The sequence below is a fragment of the Suillus plorans genome (genome assembly GCF_016647745.1).
Source record: "Suillus plorans strain S12 chromosome Unknown HD556scaffold_78, whole genome shotgun sequence".
Classification (NCBI taxonomy): Eukaryota; Fungi; Basidiomycota; class Agaricomycetes; order Boletales; family Suillaceae; genus Suillus; species Suillus plorans.
In genome coordinates this window covers 86,782-101,302 of record NW_024537462.1, presented here as the reverse complement: position 1 = coordinate 101,302, position 14,521 = coordinate 86,782, and the positions used below count along the sequence as shown (strand labels likewise).

The following is a 14,521-nucleotide window of genomic DNA, read 5'->3' as shown; positions in this document are numbered from 1 at the left end:
CGAGTCATGACTCGTATGCAGGGACTCTCTCGGAGTACTTACTTGTCGACGACGAGGTGAGGATGGTTACTAATCCAACGCCAGAGACTGCTCAAGTGAATGGCACAAACTTGTTCGTGATTCATGCTTGAATTCTTTGATTCTGCGACTAACACCAAGCCGCAGTCAGCCTGCAGATGTCAATGACAGGGTATTAAGCATTCAGTCACACGTCTCATATGGTTATGTAGGCGGAAAGGCTGCCGTATTTCCCCTCCAATGTATAGGCTACGATGTCGATGTACGCCTTTCGTTTCAAGCCTAACATCCTCTAACCGTGCCTAGTAGGCAGTCAACACCGTGAATTTTTCAAATCACACCGGTGAGTCTACCGCTAGGACCACCATCACTTCCCAGTGAATCTCTTTTGAACACAGGTTATGGACTCTTTGGTGGCACTAGAACATCTCCAGAAGATCTCACGTCCATCTTTCGGATGATGGAGGAGATTGGCTTGCTGTCTCCTCGCAGACTTCTCACAGGTTATATACCAAACGCCGCTGCTATGGAAGTCATAAAGGAGCTTGCTCAAAAGCTCAAGTCACGTAACCCGCACCTCATATACCTTATGGACCGTAAGTTTGCAAAAACCTCGCCAGTTTTTCTTATATCGATAATTCAAATACAGCTGTGCTCGGTGACTCAGGAAAGCTCTACGTGTCACAAGATGTAATACCCATATACAAGGAGATGCTTTCTTTTGCGACCATTATCACTCCAAACTGGTTTGAAGTCGAGTGAGCGTGTTCTCGTCATGTATCAATGATATCTAATACGATAAAGGACTCTTACCGGTGTATCACTCCTCTCCCTAAGCGCCCTCTGTAACGCCCTATCCATCCTACACAAGCACGTTCAACACGTCGTTATTTCCTCTATCCCCTTACAGCCATGGTTATCCGATGTCATACCTGAAACCATGCAGCCTCCGGCCTCCACGTATGACCAACAAGCCTATCTCCTCTGCATTTCTTCATCCCGCACGATAGGATCAAACTCCCATTCAACAGTGCACGCCAGACTCGTTCCACTGATTCCAGGATACTTCTCCGGTGTAGGCGACCTCTTTTCCGCACTAACTCTCGGGCACTTCAACCCATCCCCCACACCTTCAGACGGCAAACTTCATCCAGCAACGCAGACCCCATTGTCATTCGCCGTTGCCGCTGCTCTGCACAAGACGCACTCGATCCTTGAGTTCACCAACACCTTTGCAGCGCAGCTTCCGCCTGAAGACCGCACGACTACTGATGATGAGTATGACGCTGCTGAGCCCATACGAAAGCTCAAACGAATGAAGGCAAGAGAGCTTAGACTTGTGCAGGGGCAGCACATATTACGGGAGGAATGGAGGGAGGGTCAGGGGAAAGACCTGCAATTCTGGGATGGATTTTGGGACTCGTCTTAAGAGATATACCAGTTTCTGTATATCACTTATCGTATTACCCCCGGTCAGACTCAGCACACCTAACATTATAAATTATTCTTGCTTTTCCAAAGAAATTCTCAGCCGGCCTTAACATTCAAAGCCCTCTAAATCCGAAAGCACTACATTAGTGCACACCACTGAATTAAAGTATATACTCTATATACAACCAGGTTAGTAGTATACTACGACCCCAACCCACCCTGCTGCACAATCTCCATCGGCGTCACGCTCCCATGACTAGACGCTGGTATCGACGACGCCGCATTCCTCAGCTGCTCCTCCGTCATCCGTCTGCGCCGCTCCCCCACCTTCCATATCACGTCTTTCAGCTCCTGCACCACTTCCCCACCTGGCCCCCACCGCTCAATCTTGGACGCATGCTCATCAGTCCCAACACCCCCACCCCCGCTCTTCCGGTGTGCCCTTGTAAGCTTTATACGCTCTTCCCTCGTCATCTTCGACCGCTCACGCGTGAACGCCGGTAAGTTCCCCGTCTCAGCTTCAAACACCTGCTCGATGCCAGGTGGAGGCAAATGATGCGATGATGCTGCGAGCAGTAGAGGGGACGACGCATCATCTGCATCGAACATCTCCCCGGATGGTGAGATTACCGTAAGCCCAATGTCCTCGTTCTGTGCGTCCATGCCTGGTGATGCTTCATCAGGCTTGTCAGAGTCATCGCTGCCCATGTCGAGAGCCAAGGTGGGTAGGTCATCTGGTTCCTCTGGGGAGGGGCTTGGCGGGAGTATGATGTTCGTGAGCCTCTCCCGGCCGCGCTCACACTCCCGTAAGGCAAGACCAATCTCGCGCCGCAGACGTTCGTAAGCCAGAAGAGCAGGGTGACTAGGAGGCTCCCCAATGGAGAGCGTCAACGACTGTAGAGAATGCTCGAAAGGCGTCTCTTCTTTCAGCGAGGTCACACATTGCTCGAGATGGTCTCGTGCATCGTTGAGAGCGGAAGAAATAGCATCGACGTGGGCTGCGAACCGTGTAAGGTCACTGGGCAGTGGCGCAAAGGAGTTGATTTGTGAGATCGAGTGCGAAAGAGGGCGAGCGGGGAGTGGAGGCGATGGCAGTGGAGAGGCAACCTGTAGGTCGGATGACGAGTCTGATGCAGCCACGTCCTCCAATTGTTGTTCCTGTTCCTCCACCTCGTCCAGAACTTCAGTAAGTCTCGAGGAGGCATCGACTAATGTTGTCGTCAGGAGGCCCATGAGTGAACGCACGTCCTCCCAGTAAGCATCATCCTCGTCCCCTTCGAAACGAAGAGCTAATAAATGAGAACATGCGTATCGTTTCGAAGCAAGCGCGCTCTGAAGTGACTGCTTCAAAGAGGAAAAGGAGAGCGGATGCCGGCTTGTTTGCATACTCGTGTATCTCGAGGCAATGGACATTGTTGAGAGGTGCCTCGAGTCAGAGTTACTCCTCGATAATGATACAGCGGAATTCCGGGGTGGCGTCCCAAATTTGCTCATACCCCGACTGTGATGCTTTCGGCGTAGATCAAGAGCGGTGGCTCCAAAACAAGTATCCTCACCCTCTGGTAGCAATGAAGCCCCGAGGTGAGTGTCGTCCTCCTCAACCGCATCAAGAACTGGTTGTTGAGCTGATGGGCTCGTGGGCGCGCTCACACTACTTCTTCGTGATGGTGACGCAGCACCAAGCAGTGCGCTAAGATCTGATCTCCGCTTTTCTCTCCTCTTTGCAATGTGGGACATAGGACTTCCCGCTTGTGCAAGAGCAGAGTAGGACCCATTCCACGTGGACCTCTTGTGATCGCGGACGGAAGTAAAGTTGTCGTATTGCCGAGATCCAGGCAGAGAAAGCGGTCGGTGATTATCGCTATTCAGAGAGAACGTGAGTTTCATGGGTGATGGTGGGGCATACATCTCCGAAAGCTGCGCAAGCTCGGATGGGGATACAATAGCTGAAAGTAGTTGACGAACGTTGTCGCATTGAGTTTGGGTGGTGAGTAGGGAAGTTGATAGTGCCACCCTAAGCGACGAAAAAGTCATTATTGGGGAGGATAGTCCGTGAAAGATACTGTAAAGGACCCGGTCAGGACACGCATTTTGATGATGTCATATCAATTACCTTCGCTCTTCATTCTCTAGGGTATCAAGGGTATCTTGGACAACGGCATCCCACACCTTGCCCGCTGTGATTAAATTTTGGAGTGCTTCCAGAGACTGCAAAACGAGCGGTAAGTTCATTGCCTATAAATTGCAATTGGAAGGCTCACAGGTGTGATGATGTCAGGTTTAGAGTGTAGATCCAATCGATGAACGTGCATATAATACAGTGTGCTAACAAGCAACAGAACAAACAAGGCGTAAAATCGAGCGCTGAGCGCTGCAACAGAAAGAGTAATGAAAAGTGTTACGGGCCATACATGTGGTTCGGGTTCGGCGGGTATTGTTAGGGAAATTTGATCAGTAGCAGTGCTTTCGGCCCCGCTGGTACTTCTGCTGTGATTGCTCGCGAGTCTGCCAGGGATATGGGGTGAAAACGAACGGCGGTGTGGATGAGGGACGGGAGTAGTTGCGAAACCCGGAGATAGGAGGGAGGATGTGATGACACCATACTTGAAGCGCTCAGCAAAAGCTTGCGTGCGCTTCGAAATGTGGTCAGAAGTGAAGAGTGAGCTGAGGAACTTCATGGCATGGCAGGTGAATGAAGAAAGATGGTTTGACCAAGGATATAATAATATACGCGCGAGTTCAGGAACAGTGTTATGACTACGAAGAGTAAACATACCTGAAGCGCGCCGAAAATAACGAAACAAATTTTTTCGACTTGTGCACTGTACTTGAAGACTGCTGGCGACTCCGTGAATGAGTACTGGAGCATTGAAAAAAGTGGCCAGCTTCCAGGCATTTGCTCGGGAGCTTCACCCGAATCTGCGGCAAAGTAAGGATGAGCAGTGATCTACAAGGATGGTTAGCAACTGCACCTGTCAAATACTCTTCTAATGGATGTCCGTCATAGTAAGGCTGGGCCATGAGCTGAAGTTGAGGCGTTGAGTAACGATCGGTTGGCGATATGAGCACTGGTTTTCGTGACGCGTTCGTGAAGAAAAAACCGGTTATTAGGTGAAAAGAAAGGACAACTCCAATGAACTAGGATAATGGCGTATGATAGTATGCAATTGCGTCCTTAGCTATAATGCCCAGTTGGCAGTCAGCTTGCCTCCGAGGGGACAAACTGAGAAGGCTGTACTGCTATTTGCTTACCTAATCTTCCATTGTGTCACCAAGTTAGCATGTTGCCATGTTGCCACTCCTTCTCAAGATCGACCTACAGAATGAATTGTACTGGGAGAAGCAGCATGTCCTCCTTGAGTTGTTCATATCACTGAAATTCTATAGCTATCCAATACCTTCTCCTTCGCTTAGTTATACCATCCATGACGACTGCAATCCCTAGCAGCCAGGTGCGGCCCTCAGGCTCATGTTTGCTTGTATGTTCGATGTCCAGATTCTGCTCGTATGGAACCACCTGCTGTTGCAAATAGGACAGGCTCCACCGCTGCGGTTCTCGCCTTCTTTGCGTGTCGTGGCGGAAACACTAGCTTTTCACATGATCGGTGAGCGCTAACACTCGAGTGTTATTAGAATCCCTCCAGCGCGGAACCGCACGTCAGGTGCACCCCAACACGACCATTGGGCCCCGCTAGGCAGATTAGAGCACCAGGTGCACTCTATCGTGATGTCATGTTCTGACACGAACATCTTTTCTTTCCAAACGAGAAATCGATGATCAACTCCAACCGCACTAACATTCAGCAGCCCGAACATTACATGAGCTACCGGATCTACATAAATCCCCAGAAGTTCATACCAGATGATAAAATTGGCACTTTCGAGTAGCTGTCCAGAACACGCGGCTGTCTTGAACCAATACTCGTGGAGACAACGACGTGGCGTTCAAAACCCTCGATTTGCCGTCGAAGCTAGTTCCTCTTGCGATGATATCCAGAAAAGTATATCTCTAACAACACATTGGCCTCAGAAGTCCTGTGCTATCGGAATAGCACTCTAGCGTGCGTTTCTCATGCTCGGATGAAAGCGAACTAGCAGGCGCACGGGGATGATTCTCCCTTCCTTTTCCCTCGACGTCGACAAGCCCCATTCGCTCATGATCCCATACTTGAAACACTCAGAAAAACTAACCACGACGACCCTATTCCAAAGATCTGACGTTTCCGACAACATGTCTTTTTTGTTCTGCCGCATCCCCTCGCAAACTGCGCATATCGAGTTAAAATTGAGTTCACGGGCTTAAGTAAGATCGATTCGGTGCCGATTTGAATAACCTTCCGACGGATCTAGGAATGTGTATGAGCAGGAGGCTGTGAGATTGACGTTTTGGGTTGAATGCCAAGCACCGCCCCAGACGGCCTACAAGCTTGTGGGTGTTCTCTGGGATTGGACATTAAATATTGTTCAACCCTGACGAGTTACTGACCTCATACAGGGACCTGCGGCGCATCGCTTACACCAGCATAGCACAGGGGTTTGCGGGCGACGAAATACCCCGTAGGGATCACAACCTTTCAATTTCGGAGAACGCCAGATATATTAAGAATTCGGCCGAGTGCGTTGAAACTTGAAAGGCACGTCTCCGTCCCCTCTTGAGCACGATGTGAGTGTACTTGGTTTCAAAGCCTTACTACTTGCAGGATAAGCGAACGGCAAAATATCTCTCATACAAGGCCAGACATGAATGTTCTGAATCCCGACCATCGTCGTACATATAAGGACCCTCCATACAGACCATACCAGGCACTGACAGAATTCAAAAGAAAATGTAGGTAGACAGAAGCCTAAATCTTAGTGATAGCAACCTCCGATAATCGGCCTGGAGGTTTGGACTTCGCTAAGAGCCTGGGATTTCATATTCAACCCTGAAGTCACTGACGTGTGATGTAACATACAGGGGCTGGTAGAGGCTGGTCCTGTTGTTGTAATGGAGAGTAGTATATACTGTCAGCCTTTGTCGGCACAGCCATCGAACTCTGGAGGATGACATTGCCGATGGTGGCCTTGAATATTTCCGACCGCGAAATTCAGCGGGGCACAGACTTGGATCCTTTACAGGATGATAGCAACATTATAATACTAATGTGTACATGTATCGTATACATTCGAACACTATATGTCTACTCTTAAGACCAAGCACTTGTGGGGAATACAAAATAAATATGGGGACACGGAGGTAAGTTCTGCAACCTTTAATAATCGGTACAAACATCTACAATATATAAAACAGCTAGTCTGATCTCTTCAATCCTACTTGTGTATTTCTTTGGTAACATGCAATCACTTACATGGGATTCGGTTCACATTTCCTGATTCCACCTAAAGCTCTCTGCCACCCTCTGGGTCGTCAAGGTCATCTCGACCTTGAGGCGACGAGCAGCATGTTTCCTTCGGGTCATCAAGGCCATCTTCAGGTGACGAGCAGCATTCGTCTAGTTCAAATGCTTCAAGTTGTCGGTCTATCTCACGGCTGAGATCTTGTGTCGCATAGGTACGCGTTGGAAGACTTTTCAGGTTCAGAACCACGCGCTGACCAGCCACTGAAAGTAATGGGCCCGAAAACCTATATGCAATTAATTCACATGAAGTGACGAGGTCAATTTGATGACTAACGCACCCTTTGGGTAGGAAAGTGTATGGAGTCTGTCTCCTGTTATTCAGGAAGAAAAAATATGTCGTGAATAAGAAAGACTGACGTTCGCGTACACAGTCCTAAACATAACATGAGCAGATGCAATGAATTAAGAGCTCGAGCGAGTCTCACCAGGAGGTGACGATCGTGGCATTGTTAAACATACTAAACTGGTTCTTGTTATCGGAAATGTGAGATATTATTATTGTCTTATACACTCACAACAAAAAATATGATGGCTAATTAATTGAGGTCAATTATAGGTGGGACTCTCCAGATCCGCGTGAGCATGCTCACCATCTCGAACAAGTAATCGGAGGAGGCTGGAGGGGTAGAGACTCTGAAATTCCCTAGAGTACCTCCACAGACTTCGCACTGTCAAGACAAAAGTTACTGCGTCGAGAATAAAGCTTCACGATCTTCAGCACGCCCTGCGAGCACGGAACACAGCATGCTAACCTTCCGAGATAGCTGAGCCACTAGCGTTGCAATAGGGCCAGCGATATTTCCGTCAATACACCGACTTGAAATTATATAGTTACTAACTAACCATATATTCTTTAAAGTGACAGTCGATTAGTTTGCAGACAAGGTACAATGACAATCACACACCTGGCATCGCTGATGCGCAGATCTCGACTGAGTCGAGGTACTGATACTCCTCATCTGCCCGAGCGCAACTACATCAGAGAATAAAAAATGGAAAGCAAGGAGGTGCCCCACGAGTATCATGTATTGAACCAAGCGTCGTTATTCCCAGCAGAGCAAGGACGTAGAACACATAGCTCCCGACAATAATTTTTATGATGCTCTTCCGAGTCCCCCAGATGGCCCACGCACGTATGAGCACAAGTACTGGATATTAACTCTTAGACAAGCAACCATTAAAATGAGGTACACGCACGATGAATCGACTCTGAAGATAGCACCATAAAGTATTTAGTGACGATGGCAAACCTTTGGCAGAACTAGCCCATCCAAAGGTCAATGAATGTCTACTCGTGAAGCTGCAACATACTAATTGGGAATCATGTGCGAGGATGCCAGCCTCTTCGAACCGGATGGCAGTCTGCCCAACCAGGTTTCCATATCGGTTGATGAGGAACATGACTTTCACGATTGTCCAAGGGGCATTCCAAATGTACCGGATCTGGAACCGTTATGTTTTCAATATTATACATGTCAAGCAGCGGACTCACTTCATCAGTAAAGGTGAGAAGGTAATCATATATTAGCACAGTGTGGCCAGTTGCAGAGAGTGCTCTCAACGAAAATGTGAGAAAAAGGATGTCGCAAAAGACGGCGACTTACTTTCGCACCCAGATGTCGTAAAGGAAGTCGGACGATGGAAACATAAGCAAATGAACACCTAGCAGTATTTTAGCACAGATAATGATGAAGGCCCAGCAATGTCAAGAGACCCAGTGGTGATCCGTTGAGTTATATACACACTTACACTACAGAGGCATGCGAAGTCTCAATGACATGAGCAACGACTCGGAATTCTGAGTCGAACCTGACATGAGTCTGTATAATGATAGCAGGTGCCTCAATTATGCTGCCAGTGCCTGGCGAGCCTGCCAGAGGTATCGGTAAACGCTGAGATTTTCGAGACCAGTCACTGCGATGTTGCCAGGGATGCATGAGTCTTTGCAGCAATTTCACAGTTAAGTTGCTAGTAGTGTACAGATCGGGGAGAGTCGCCCTGAAGATGTTTACACAGCCCGTCAAAAAGTTAAAGGCTAGCAAGCGAGTGGTGTCACAAGAACTTTATCTGTTACTAATCAGATAAGATGGTGTGATACGTTCCCAGTTGATATAGTGAAGTTCAAGTTGCTAACATGGAATTAGACTGGACGCGTTTTCGCCTGCGTAGAGCACTTGGAGGACATTGTAAAGCCTTTGAATCAATTTATAATGATTATCTGATATAGATAAGTCAAAGAGATTTACATAAAGTGGTCCGACGGAAGGCACCGTTGGGGTGCACGTGCAGACCCTTGCTGCGGAGAGCGGCACACCTTCCTAATGCGTAAAATGATACCTGAGGCCTGAGCGCTGAGGCCACCCTGGCCCACGTGCCCAGCTCCAAGCTATCGCCATGAATACGATCTACGCTCAGGTACTTATAAACGTTTTGCATTCCGGTCACGTGACTCATCATGTACGCACGCTTGTTCATCGATTCTGTTGGAAACGTCGTGCTCTCAGTGTTAGTACCCACAAAGGTCCTTTCTCTCAGCATATTGTTGATTGTGTTCGAGTCGTGCCTCGATCCGAGACGTTTGACTGGCACCGACACCCTAACTTTTTGGTTTCATTATTATACTGTCTGATAAATTTTCCACAACTAGCGAGCTACAGATGGCACTATTACTGAGCAAAACACAACCGGTAAAGTAAAAGACATCAGAACGTTCCCACCCACCGTGTCTAAATCCGATGCAGGAGCGCTATCCCGACGCCCCCTGCGCGAACCACACTGGATCCGTAAATATCTGGAGGTGGGAAATCACCAGGGTAGCGGGAATGACGGAAACTGTGCTGATACAAGGCATCGCAAGGGTGGAGAGAGTCGTGGTCGGAAATTAGAGTTACTGTGCGCTGATTCAGGACCTCCTGATAACGCACCATGACATGGTAGCGTGGTTGCAGAGGGTCGCGAAATTATCACGGGAAGGATGACAGGGGTCACACCGAACATCATCCTGCCAGTGAGGGTCGCAAAGGGCAACACGAGGGCCGTGCCGAACAGCATCACGAGGGTTGTGCACGAATGGGCGATGCCGTCACTCAGCATGGCTCGAGCTCGATTATCTGATGGATCGAACTACTCACAATCTGTCAATGGTGGAACGGGTACGACTGCGAGGGAATCCCCAGGGCAAAACCTCTATAGCGAGAGGCTATAGCTCTATCTAGAGGACCGACTACGACGCTGCGCGAGACTACCGAATGCGAGCCAGGACTCCTGCTACTGTGCCAGGACCTCCAGACCACTCTGGTAATTACAATGGATCAACAATGATTTTGGTCAGGCGTGCGTGTGAGGTCTGACCTAGGCGGTTCATAATTGGATATATTGCGCGTTTCTGGGCAAGTAGTAATGTAATACCAGCGATCTCACATATACTGTTTGTATACTGTCAATATTTTTCAGTGGTATAAAAGCATGGTAGACTGGTCCGCGACCATCGATGCGGATACCATTATACAGAAGAGTCACAAGGGCCAAGGCAGGCTAGCTACTCATTAGTCCATCACTAGTACATACATACACCCAGTCGTAGATAGTCACTGCGATTGAAGGATACACCTGATACAGATACAGAATATAGACAGATATTTAGAAGGGGCATAGGAAACGCAAAGGAAATTCCCAAACAAAGGCGAGCACATTGCAATGGCCCATGTTCCAAACAAACATCTTGGTACAGAACAACAGCCTATAACAGACGGTTACCAAGTCAACCTTGAAACCGTATTTCCCATACTCGCCTACTCCTGCACAACTTCCATCTCTTCCACATTATCCAGACCTGGAGAGTCCGCCTCAGCAAATGCTTGAAGTTGCCGGTCCATTTCACGGCTGAGATCGCGGGTTGCGTAGGAACGCGTTTGAAGACCTCGAAGGTTCAGGACTAGGCGCTGGCCAACTACTGAAAGTAACGGAGTCGCGAACCTACATGCGATATCTTGACTGAATGTGATGGGGTCGAATTATAGCTAAACTCACCCTTTACCAAGGAAATATTTTGGATTCTGTAAATAAGTGAGAAAGAACGAGGGTTCGCTATGAATAAGGAACACTGACGTTCCCGAATGCAGTCCTGGACATCATAAGCCGATAGAACGAGTCAAGAGTATGAGCGAGTCTCACCAAGAAGTGACGGTCAATGCATTACTGAATGTACTAGCCTATTCGTGTTGTCAGTAACAAGACACATCATGCAGGTTTTTCATGCTCACGATAAAAAACATGGTCGCTATATAATCATGGTTAATTGCGGACGAAGCGCTCCATCAAAGCACGCTCACCATCTCGAAAGAGTATATGGAGGAGAGTAGAGTGGTAGAGTTGCTGGAATTCCCTAGAGTATATCCGAAGACTTCGCATCGTCAAGACGAAGAGGACTGTATCGAGGATGAAGCTTGATTGATGGCCTTCAGCAAGCGCGGGCACACAGAATAGAACATCCTAACCTTCCGACATAAATCAACCACTAGCGTTATAATGTCAATGAGAGTCCCTCAAACGCGATGTAAAAGAAACAAACCACATATTCTGTGAAGTGGCAGGCTATTAATATGCTGCAAGAATCAAATAACAATCACCTACTAGGCATTTTGGCTGTGCAAACATGAATCACGTCGAGGAACTCAAACTGAGCTATCGAAGCGCAACAATTGTTACAAATAAAAACAAAAACGAGGCAAAGTGACCCACTATTATGGTCGTGTAAATTGGACGCTGAGCCAGCCAACAGCATAATGATGTAGCCCACGTAGCTCCATCCGAGGATGTTCGCTACACGCTTTCGAGTTCCCCAGATAGCCCATGCACGCACGAGCACGAGGACTGAGGAAAAAATCAAAACCCTTAAGACGTGCAATGATTATCGAGCAGATGTACGTACTGTGGATCGACTCGGTGGATACAAACATAAAACAAGTGGTAAAGATTGCGAAGCGTTGGCAGAACTGGCACGAAATAAGTTACTCGATAGATGTCATGTCTACTCAGGAAATAGCAACATACCTCTTGAGAATTATGTGCAAGGAGACCAGCCTCTTCTAGCCGGATGGCAGTCTGTCCAATAAGGTTCCCATACCGGCTCAGAAGAAACAGGATTTTGACACATGTCCAGGGAGCGTTCCAGATGTAAATGAACTGCAACCAAGGGTATGTATTGCGAACATTAATATTATGCACATCACCCAATAAACTCACTTCTTCTCTGAAAGTTAGGAGGTAGTCGTAGACTAGTAACGTATGGCCTGCTGCGGAGAATGACCTAGACAACATCAGATGAAAATCCAAAGATGTCGTATGATATATAGACATACCTCCGCACCCAGAGGTCTTCCATGAACTGGGGGGACAAAGACATGGTCGAAACAGCTACAGCGGTAAGACAACGACGAACGGCTGTTGCAAACAGACCTGGTATAAAGATCTAAAACCTGGCACACTTTAATAGGATCCCAGACAAGTACGAGCCATTCCGGCTCTCAACCTTCACTGGCATGGGCAACCAACGTAACATTATGTAGGGGAGAAACGAAGTTTGAACCCAACCTGAGAGGGTGGGACAATGGCAGAACCTTGGTAAGCGACAAGACTGATAAAAATCGACAGTGCTCCAGTGTCGGGTAAAACACATATCAGCAGACACTAGAGTCCCCGCAGCGTAGACCACAAATGCATATGATTGGAGAGGGTCGCCCTGAAGACATTACGACAAGCTATGTAGCAATGCGATGTATTTGGTAGAAGCATATCATTTACGTCAGCGCTCGAATTGAGTGAAGACATTTTTTCATATGATCTGGGAGGTTCCATTAGAGTGATGTCGAACGGTGTATGTCAGGCCCAATGCGCAATACTTGTGTCCACCAGTGAACGCATTTGAATTAGAAGGCCAGGCGCTTGCACACTAAACGTCCTACAGACCACGCGTAAGGAAGAGCAATCAGGAAAGTAATCAAAAATAACAATACAGGCAGCAACACTGAAAAAAGCTCATGGTGAGCAGTACCATGGTAAGAAATAGGTATCGACGAGGAGAGGCTCGTTAACCGGCGAGTGAAAGCACATTCAAGCATTGAATGATCCTTCACAATGGGTAGGAGGTGGCGCAGGGTAGTCGGACAGCGCGCGAGAGGGTAAAAGTGTGTACGTGACCGGTTTTGGGCGGGACCTGATTATCACATAAACACTGGCAGACCAGCATGCACAGAGAAATATAAGGAAACTAAAAGGCAACAATAAGACAAAGTAAGTGACAGATGACGGGGTGACAGTACAGTTCGAAGACCGTACGTAGAAAGCAGGAACATGAATAAATAGAGTTGGATTCGATTGCGGCGGCGTTTAGATACCATCATAGGCATCTCCTTCTTCGTACACGGTGTATACGGTATCGGGCCGCTGGGCATTAGAGATGTCTCGCCTGCGGGACGCTGGGACCGGCTCAGGTGTAGACGCCGTACTAGCGGCAGCAAAAGGATCGCTAACGTGAACGGGTGACGGTGCACGAGGCGCAGCATCATGCGTGGGATAGGTTTCTTCCGCTGCTTCATCGTCAAAGGGGCTAGGCAATGAAGATTCTGATGGTTGAGGTGGAACCATAGTGGAATGTAGGTCACTGCCCAGCTGACGGGATATATCGGCATATTGGGCAGCCTGGAATGGAGTTACACTGGAACGATCGAGATTAACATAGTGAGCCTGAGGATCGTTAGGTATGGGGTATCCTGCAGCAGATGGTTGACGAGATAGGTATGCCGCGCTGGACGGTTGCCTGATGAGGTGACTATGGTCACCGTGAGGGGCATGCGGCATTGCCATCTGAGGATGTAAGGTATCACTGTAGGTAGCTTGTTGACCATAACCACCGTAATAGTTCTGATAATTGTGCTGAGCGTTGATGGCAGGGGATGCGTTGTGACGTTCAATCATGGTCGGTGGCCGGGGGTTGAAGGATGGTTCGGGATCATCCACAAGGATGGCAGACTGACGTTTGAAGGCTGAAGCACTCCATTCGTCTTCATCAGACTGGCGTTTGCGGCGCTAAAATTTAAAATGAGAAGATGAAACGGATCTTCAAAAATGTGACATACGATGCACCACATGATGAGGAATCCCAGTATAGCCAAACCAACAAGACAGCCAGCGATACCACCTACGACTGCAGTGGTGTTAATGGAGCCTGAAGAGCCAGCAGTCGAAGAAGGAGTTGCGGATGCGATGGTTCCGGTACTAATGACGATATGAGTTAATGATGCAAGCTGGGAGGTAGTATACAAAGTGGCTACTGCCGGAGGGGTCTACTGGAGGGTCAATAGTCTGTATGGGTGAAAAAAGGTTAGATACTGACCGTGGACAGCGCAATTTGTGGGGCTGAAGGTGAGGAAGTAGACAAAGTAGAAGTGCTCGAGGAGGAGGGGGTGCTTGAAGATATGGTTGATGAAGAGGTGGTTAAAGAAGAGGACGTAGTAGGGGTAGTGGAAAGGGAGGATTGTTGGGTAGAAGTAGCTACAGGGGTGGTGGTGGTCGGGGTGGTGGGGGTGGTAATGGTTGGAGCTGAAGTAGGGCTGGGTGCTAAATATTTTGTGAGCTCATTTCCATTGAATTGCAAGTACTGTAAGTGAGCTCAC

At 48.2% G+C, this 14,521-nt stretch overlaps 6 protein-coding genes across 6 annotated transcripts; 1 reads left to right on the top strand and 5 right to left on the bottom strand.

Moving 5' to 3' along the window:
- Positions 1 to 6: 6 nt before the first annotated feature.
- On the top strand, positions 7 to 1,542 carry HD556DRAFT_1408809 (Ribokinase-like protein). The gene is made up of 6 exons (XM_041304103.1): positions 7 to 112; positions 166 to 280; positions 328 to 361; positions 417 to 614; positions 668 to 776; positions 823 to 1,542. The coding sequence occupies exons 1-6, from the start codon at positions 63 to 65 to the stop codon at positions 1,445 to 1,447; spliced, it is 1,131 nt and encodes a 376-aa protein (XP_041154839.1). The 5' UTR covers positions 7 to 62; the 3' UTR covers positions 1,448 to 1,542.
- A 35-nt stretch (positions 1,543 to 1,577) lies between these two features.
- HD556DRAFT_1277404 (uncharacterized protein) lies at positions 1,578 to 4,742 on the bottom strand. Its single transcript, XM_041299251.1, has 5 exons — positions 4,422 to 4,742; positions 4,226 to 4,368; positions 3,711 to 4,121; positions 3,563 to 3,657; positions 1,578 to 3,511 (listed from the first exon to the last, which is right to left on the bottom strand). Exons 1-5 carry the CDS (start codon positions 4,468 to 4,470, stop codon positions 1,651 to 1,653), a joined length of 2,559 nt encoding a protein of 852 aa, XP_041154838.1. The 5' UTR covers positions 4,471 to 4,742; the 3' UTR covers positions 1,578 to 1,650.
- A 1,849-nt stretch (positions 4,743 to 6,591) lies between these two features.
- Positions 6,592 to 8,818, bottom strand: HD556DRAFT_950524 (uncharacterized protein). The gene is made up of 15 exons (XM_041312103.1): positions 8,663 to 8,818; positions 8,453 to 8,510; positions 8,341 to 8,404; positions 8,160 to 8,291; positions 8,046 to 8,109; positions 7,865 to 7,996; positions 7,754 to 7,807; positions 7,692 to 7,699; positions 7,601 to 7,620; positions 7,439 to 7,551; positions 7,364 to 7,380; positions 7,274 to 7,311; positions 7,206 to 7,221; positions 7,127 to 7,152; positions 6,592 to 7,072 (listed from the first exon to the last, which is right to left on the bottom strand). Exons 2-15 carry the CDS (start codon positions 8,494 to 8,496, stop codon positions 6,829 to 6,831), a joined length of 972 nt encoding a protein of 323 aa, XP_041154837.1. The 5' UTR covers positions 8,497 to 8,510; positions 8,663 to 8,818; the 3' UTR covers positions 6,592 to 6,828.
- Positions 8,819 to 9,281: 463 nt separating this feature from the next.
- On the bottom strand, positions 9,282 to 10,274 carry HD556DRAFT_1408777 (uncharacterized protein). Its single transcript, XM_041304102.1, has 2 exons — positions 9,590 to 10,274; positions 9,282 to 9,540 (listed from the first exon to the last, which is right to left on the bottom strand). Exon 1 carries the CDS (start codon positions 9,939 to 9,941, stop codon positions 9,654 to 9,656), a length of 288 nt encoding a protein of 95 aa, XP_041154836.1. The 5' UTR covers positions 9,942 to 10,274; the 3' UTR covers positions 9,282 to 9,540; positions 9,590 to 9,653.
- Positions 10,275 to 10,639: 365 nt separating this feature from the next.
- Positions 10,640 to 12,252, bottom strand: HD556DRAFT_1448680 (uncharacterized protein; the record flags this gene model as incomplete). Its single annotated transcript, XM_041307469.1, has 14 exons — positions 10,640 to 10,823; positions 10,878 to 10,903; positions 10,956 to 10,971; positions 11,022 to 11,059; positions 11,111 to 11,127; positions 11,180 to 11,292; positions 11,345 to 11,364; positions 11,419 to 11,426; positions 11,481 to 11,531; positions 11,589 to 11,720; positions 11,779 to 11,842; positions 11,901 to 12,032; positions 12,093 to 12,156; positions 12,209 to 12,252. 14 exons carry the CDS (start codon positions 12,250 to 12,252, stop codon positions 10,640 to 10,642), a joined length of 909 nt encoding a protein of 302 aa, XP_041154835.1.
- A 745-nt stretch (positions 12,253 to 12,997) lies between these two features.
- HD556DRAFT_950795 (uncharacterized protein) lies at positions 12,998 to 14,198 on the bottom strand. Its single transcript, XM_041312104.1, has 2 exons — positions 13,985 to 14,198; positions 12,998 to 13,934 (listed from the first exon to the last, which is right to left on the bottom strand). Exons 1-2 carry the CDS (start codon positions 13,994 to 13,996, stop codon positions 13,236 to 13,238), a joined length of 711 nt encoding a protein of 236 aa, XP_041154834.1. The 5' UTR covers positions 13,997 to 14,198; the 3' UTR covers positions 12,998 to 13,235.
- Between the last annotated feature and the right edge of the window lie 323 nt (positions 14,199 to 14,521).

What these genes read in the sequence shown, in the direction of transcription:
- HD556DRAFT_1408777 (XM_041304102.1), bottom strand. Translation starts at nt 9,941, where the DNA reads ATGCTGAGTGACGGCATCGCCCATTCGTGCACAACCCTCGTGATGCTG.
- HD556DRAFT_1277404 (XM_041299251.1), bottom strand. Translation starts at nt 4,470, where the DNA reads ATGGCCCAGCCTTACTATGACGGACATCCATTAGAAGAGTATTTGACA. An exon ending in ATTAGAAGAGTATTTGACAG is followed by an intron (nt 4,369 to 4,421) that starts GTGCAGTTGCTA and finishes ACTTTGCCGCAG; the next exon opens with ATTCGGGTGAAGCTCCCGAG. An exon ending in AACCTGACATCATCACACCT is followed by an intron (nt 3,658 to 3,710) that starts GTGAGCCTTCCA and finishes CTCGTTTTGCAG; the next exon opens with TCTCTGGAAGCACTCCAAAA.
- HD556DRAFT_950524 (XM_041312103.1), bottom strand. Translation starts at nt 8,496, where the DNA reads ATGTTTCCATCGTCCGACTTCCTTTACGACATCTGGGTGCGAAA. An exon ending in TACGACATCTGGGTGCGAAA is followed by an intron (nt 8,405 to 8,452) that starts GTAAGTCGCCGT and finishes ATTTTCGTTGAG; the next exon opens with AGCACTCTCTGCAACTGGCC. An exon ending in TCGCACATGATTCCCAATTA is followed by an intron (nt 8,110 to 8,159) that starts GTATGTTGCAGC and finishes TGGATGGGCTAG; the next exon opens with TTCTGCCAAAGGTTTGCCAT.
- HD556DRAFT_1408809 (XM_041304103.1), top strand. Translation starts at nt 63, where the DNA reads ATGGTTACTAATCCAACGCCAGAGACTGCTCAAGTGAATGGCACAAAC. An exon ending in CAAGTGAATGGCACAAACTT is followed by an intron (nt 113 to 165) that starts GTTCGTGATTCA and finishes ACCAAGCCGCAG; the next exon opens with TCAGCCTGCAGATGTCAATG. An exon ending in CCTCATATACCTTATGGACC is followed by an intron (nt 615 to 667) that starts GTAAGTTTGCAA and finishes ATTCAAATACAG; the next exon opens with CTGTGCTCGGTGACTCAGGA.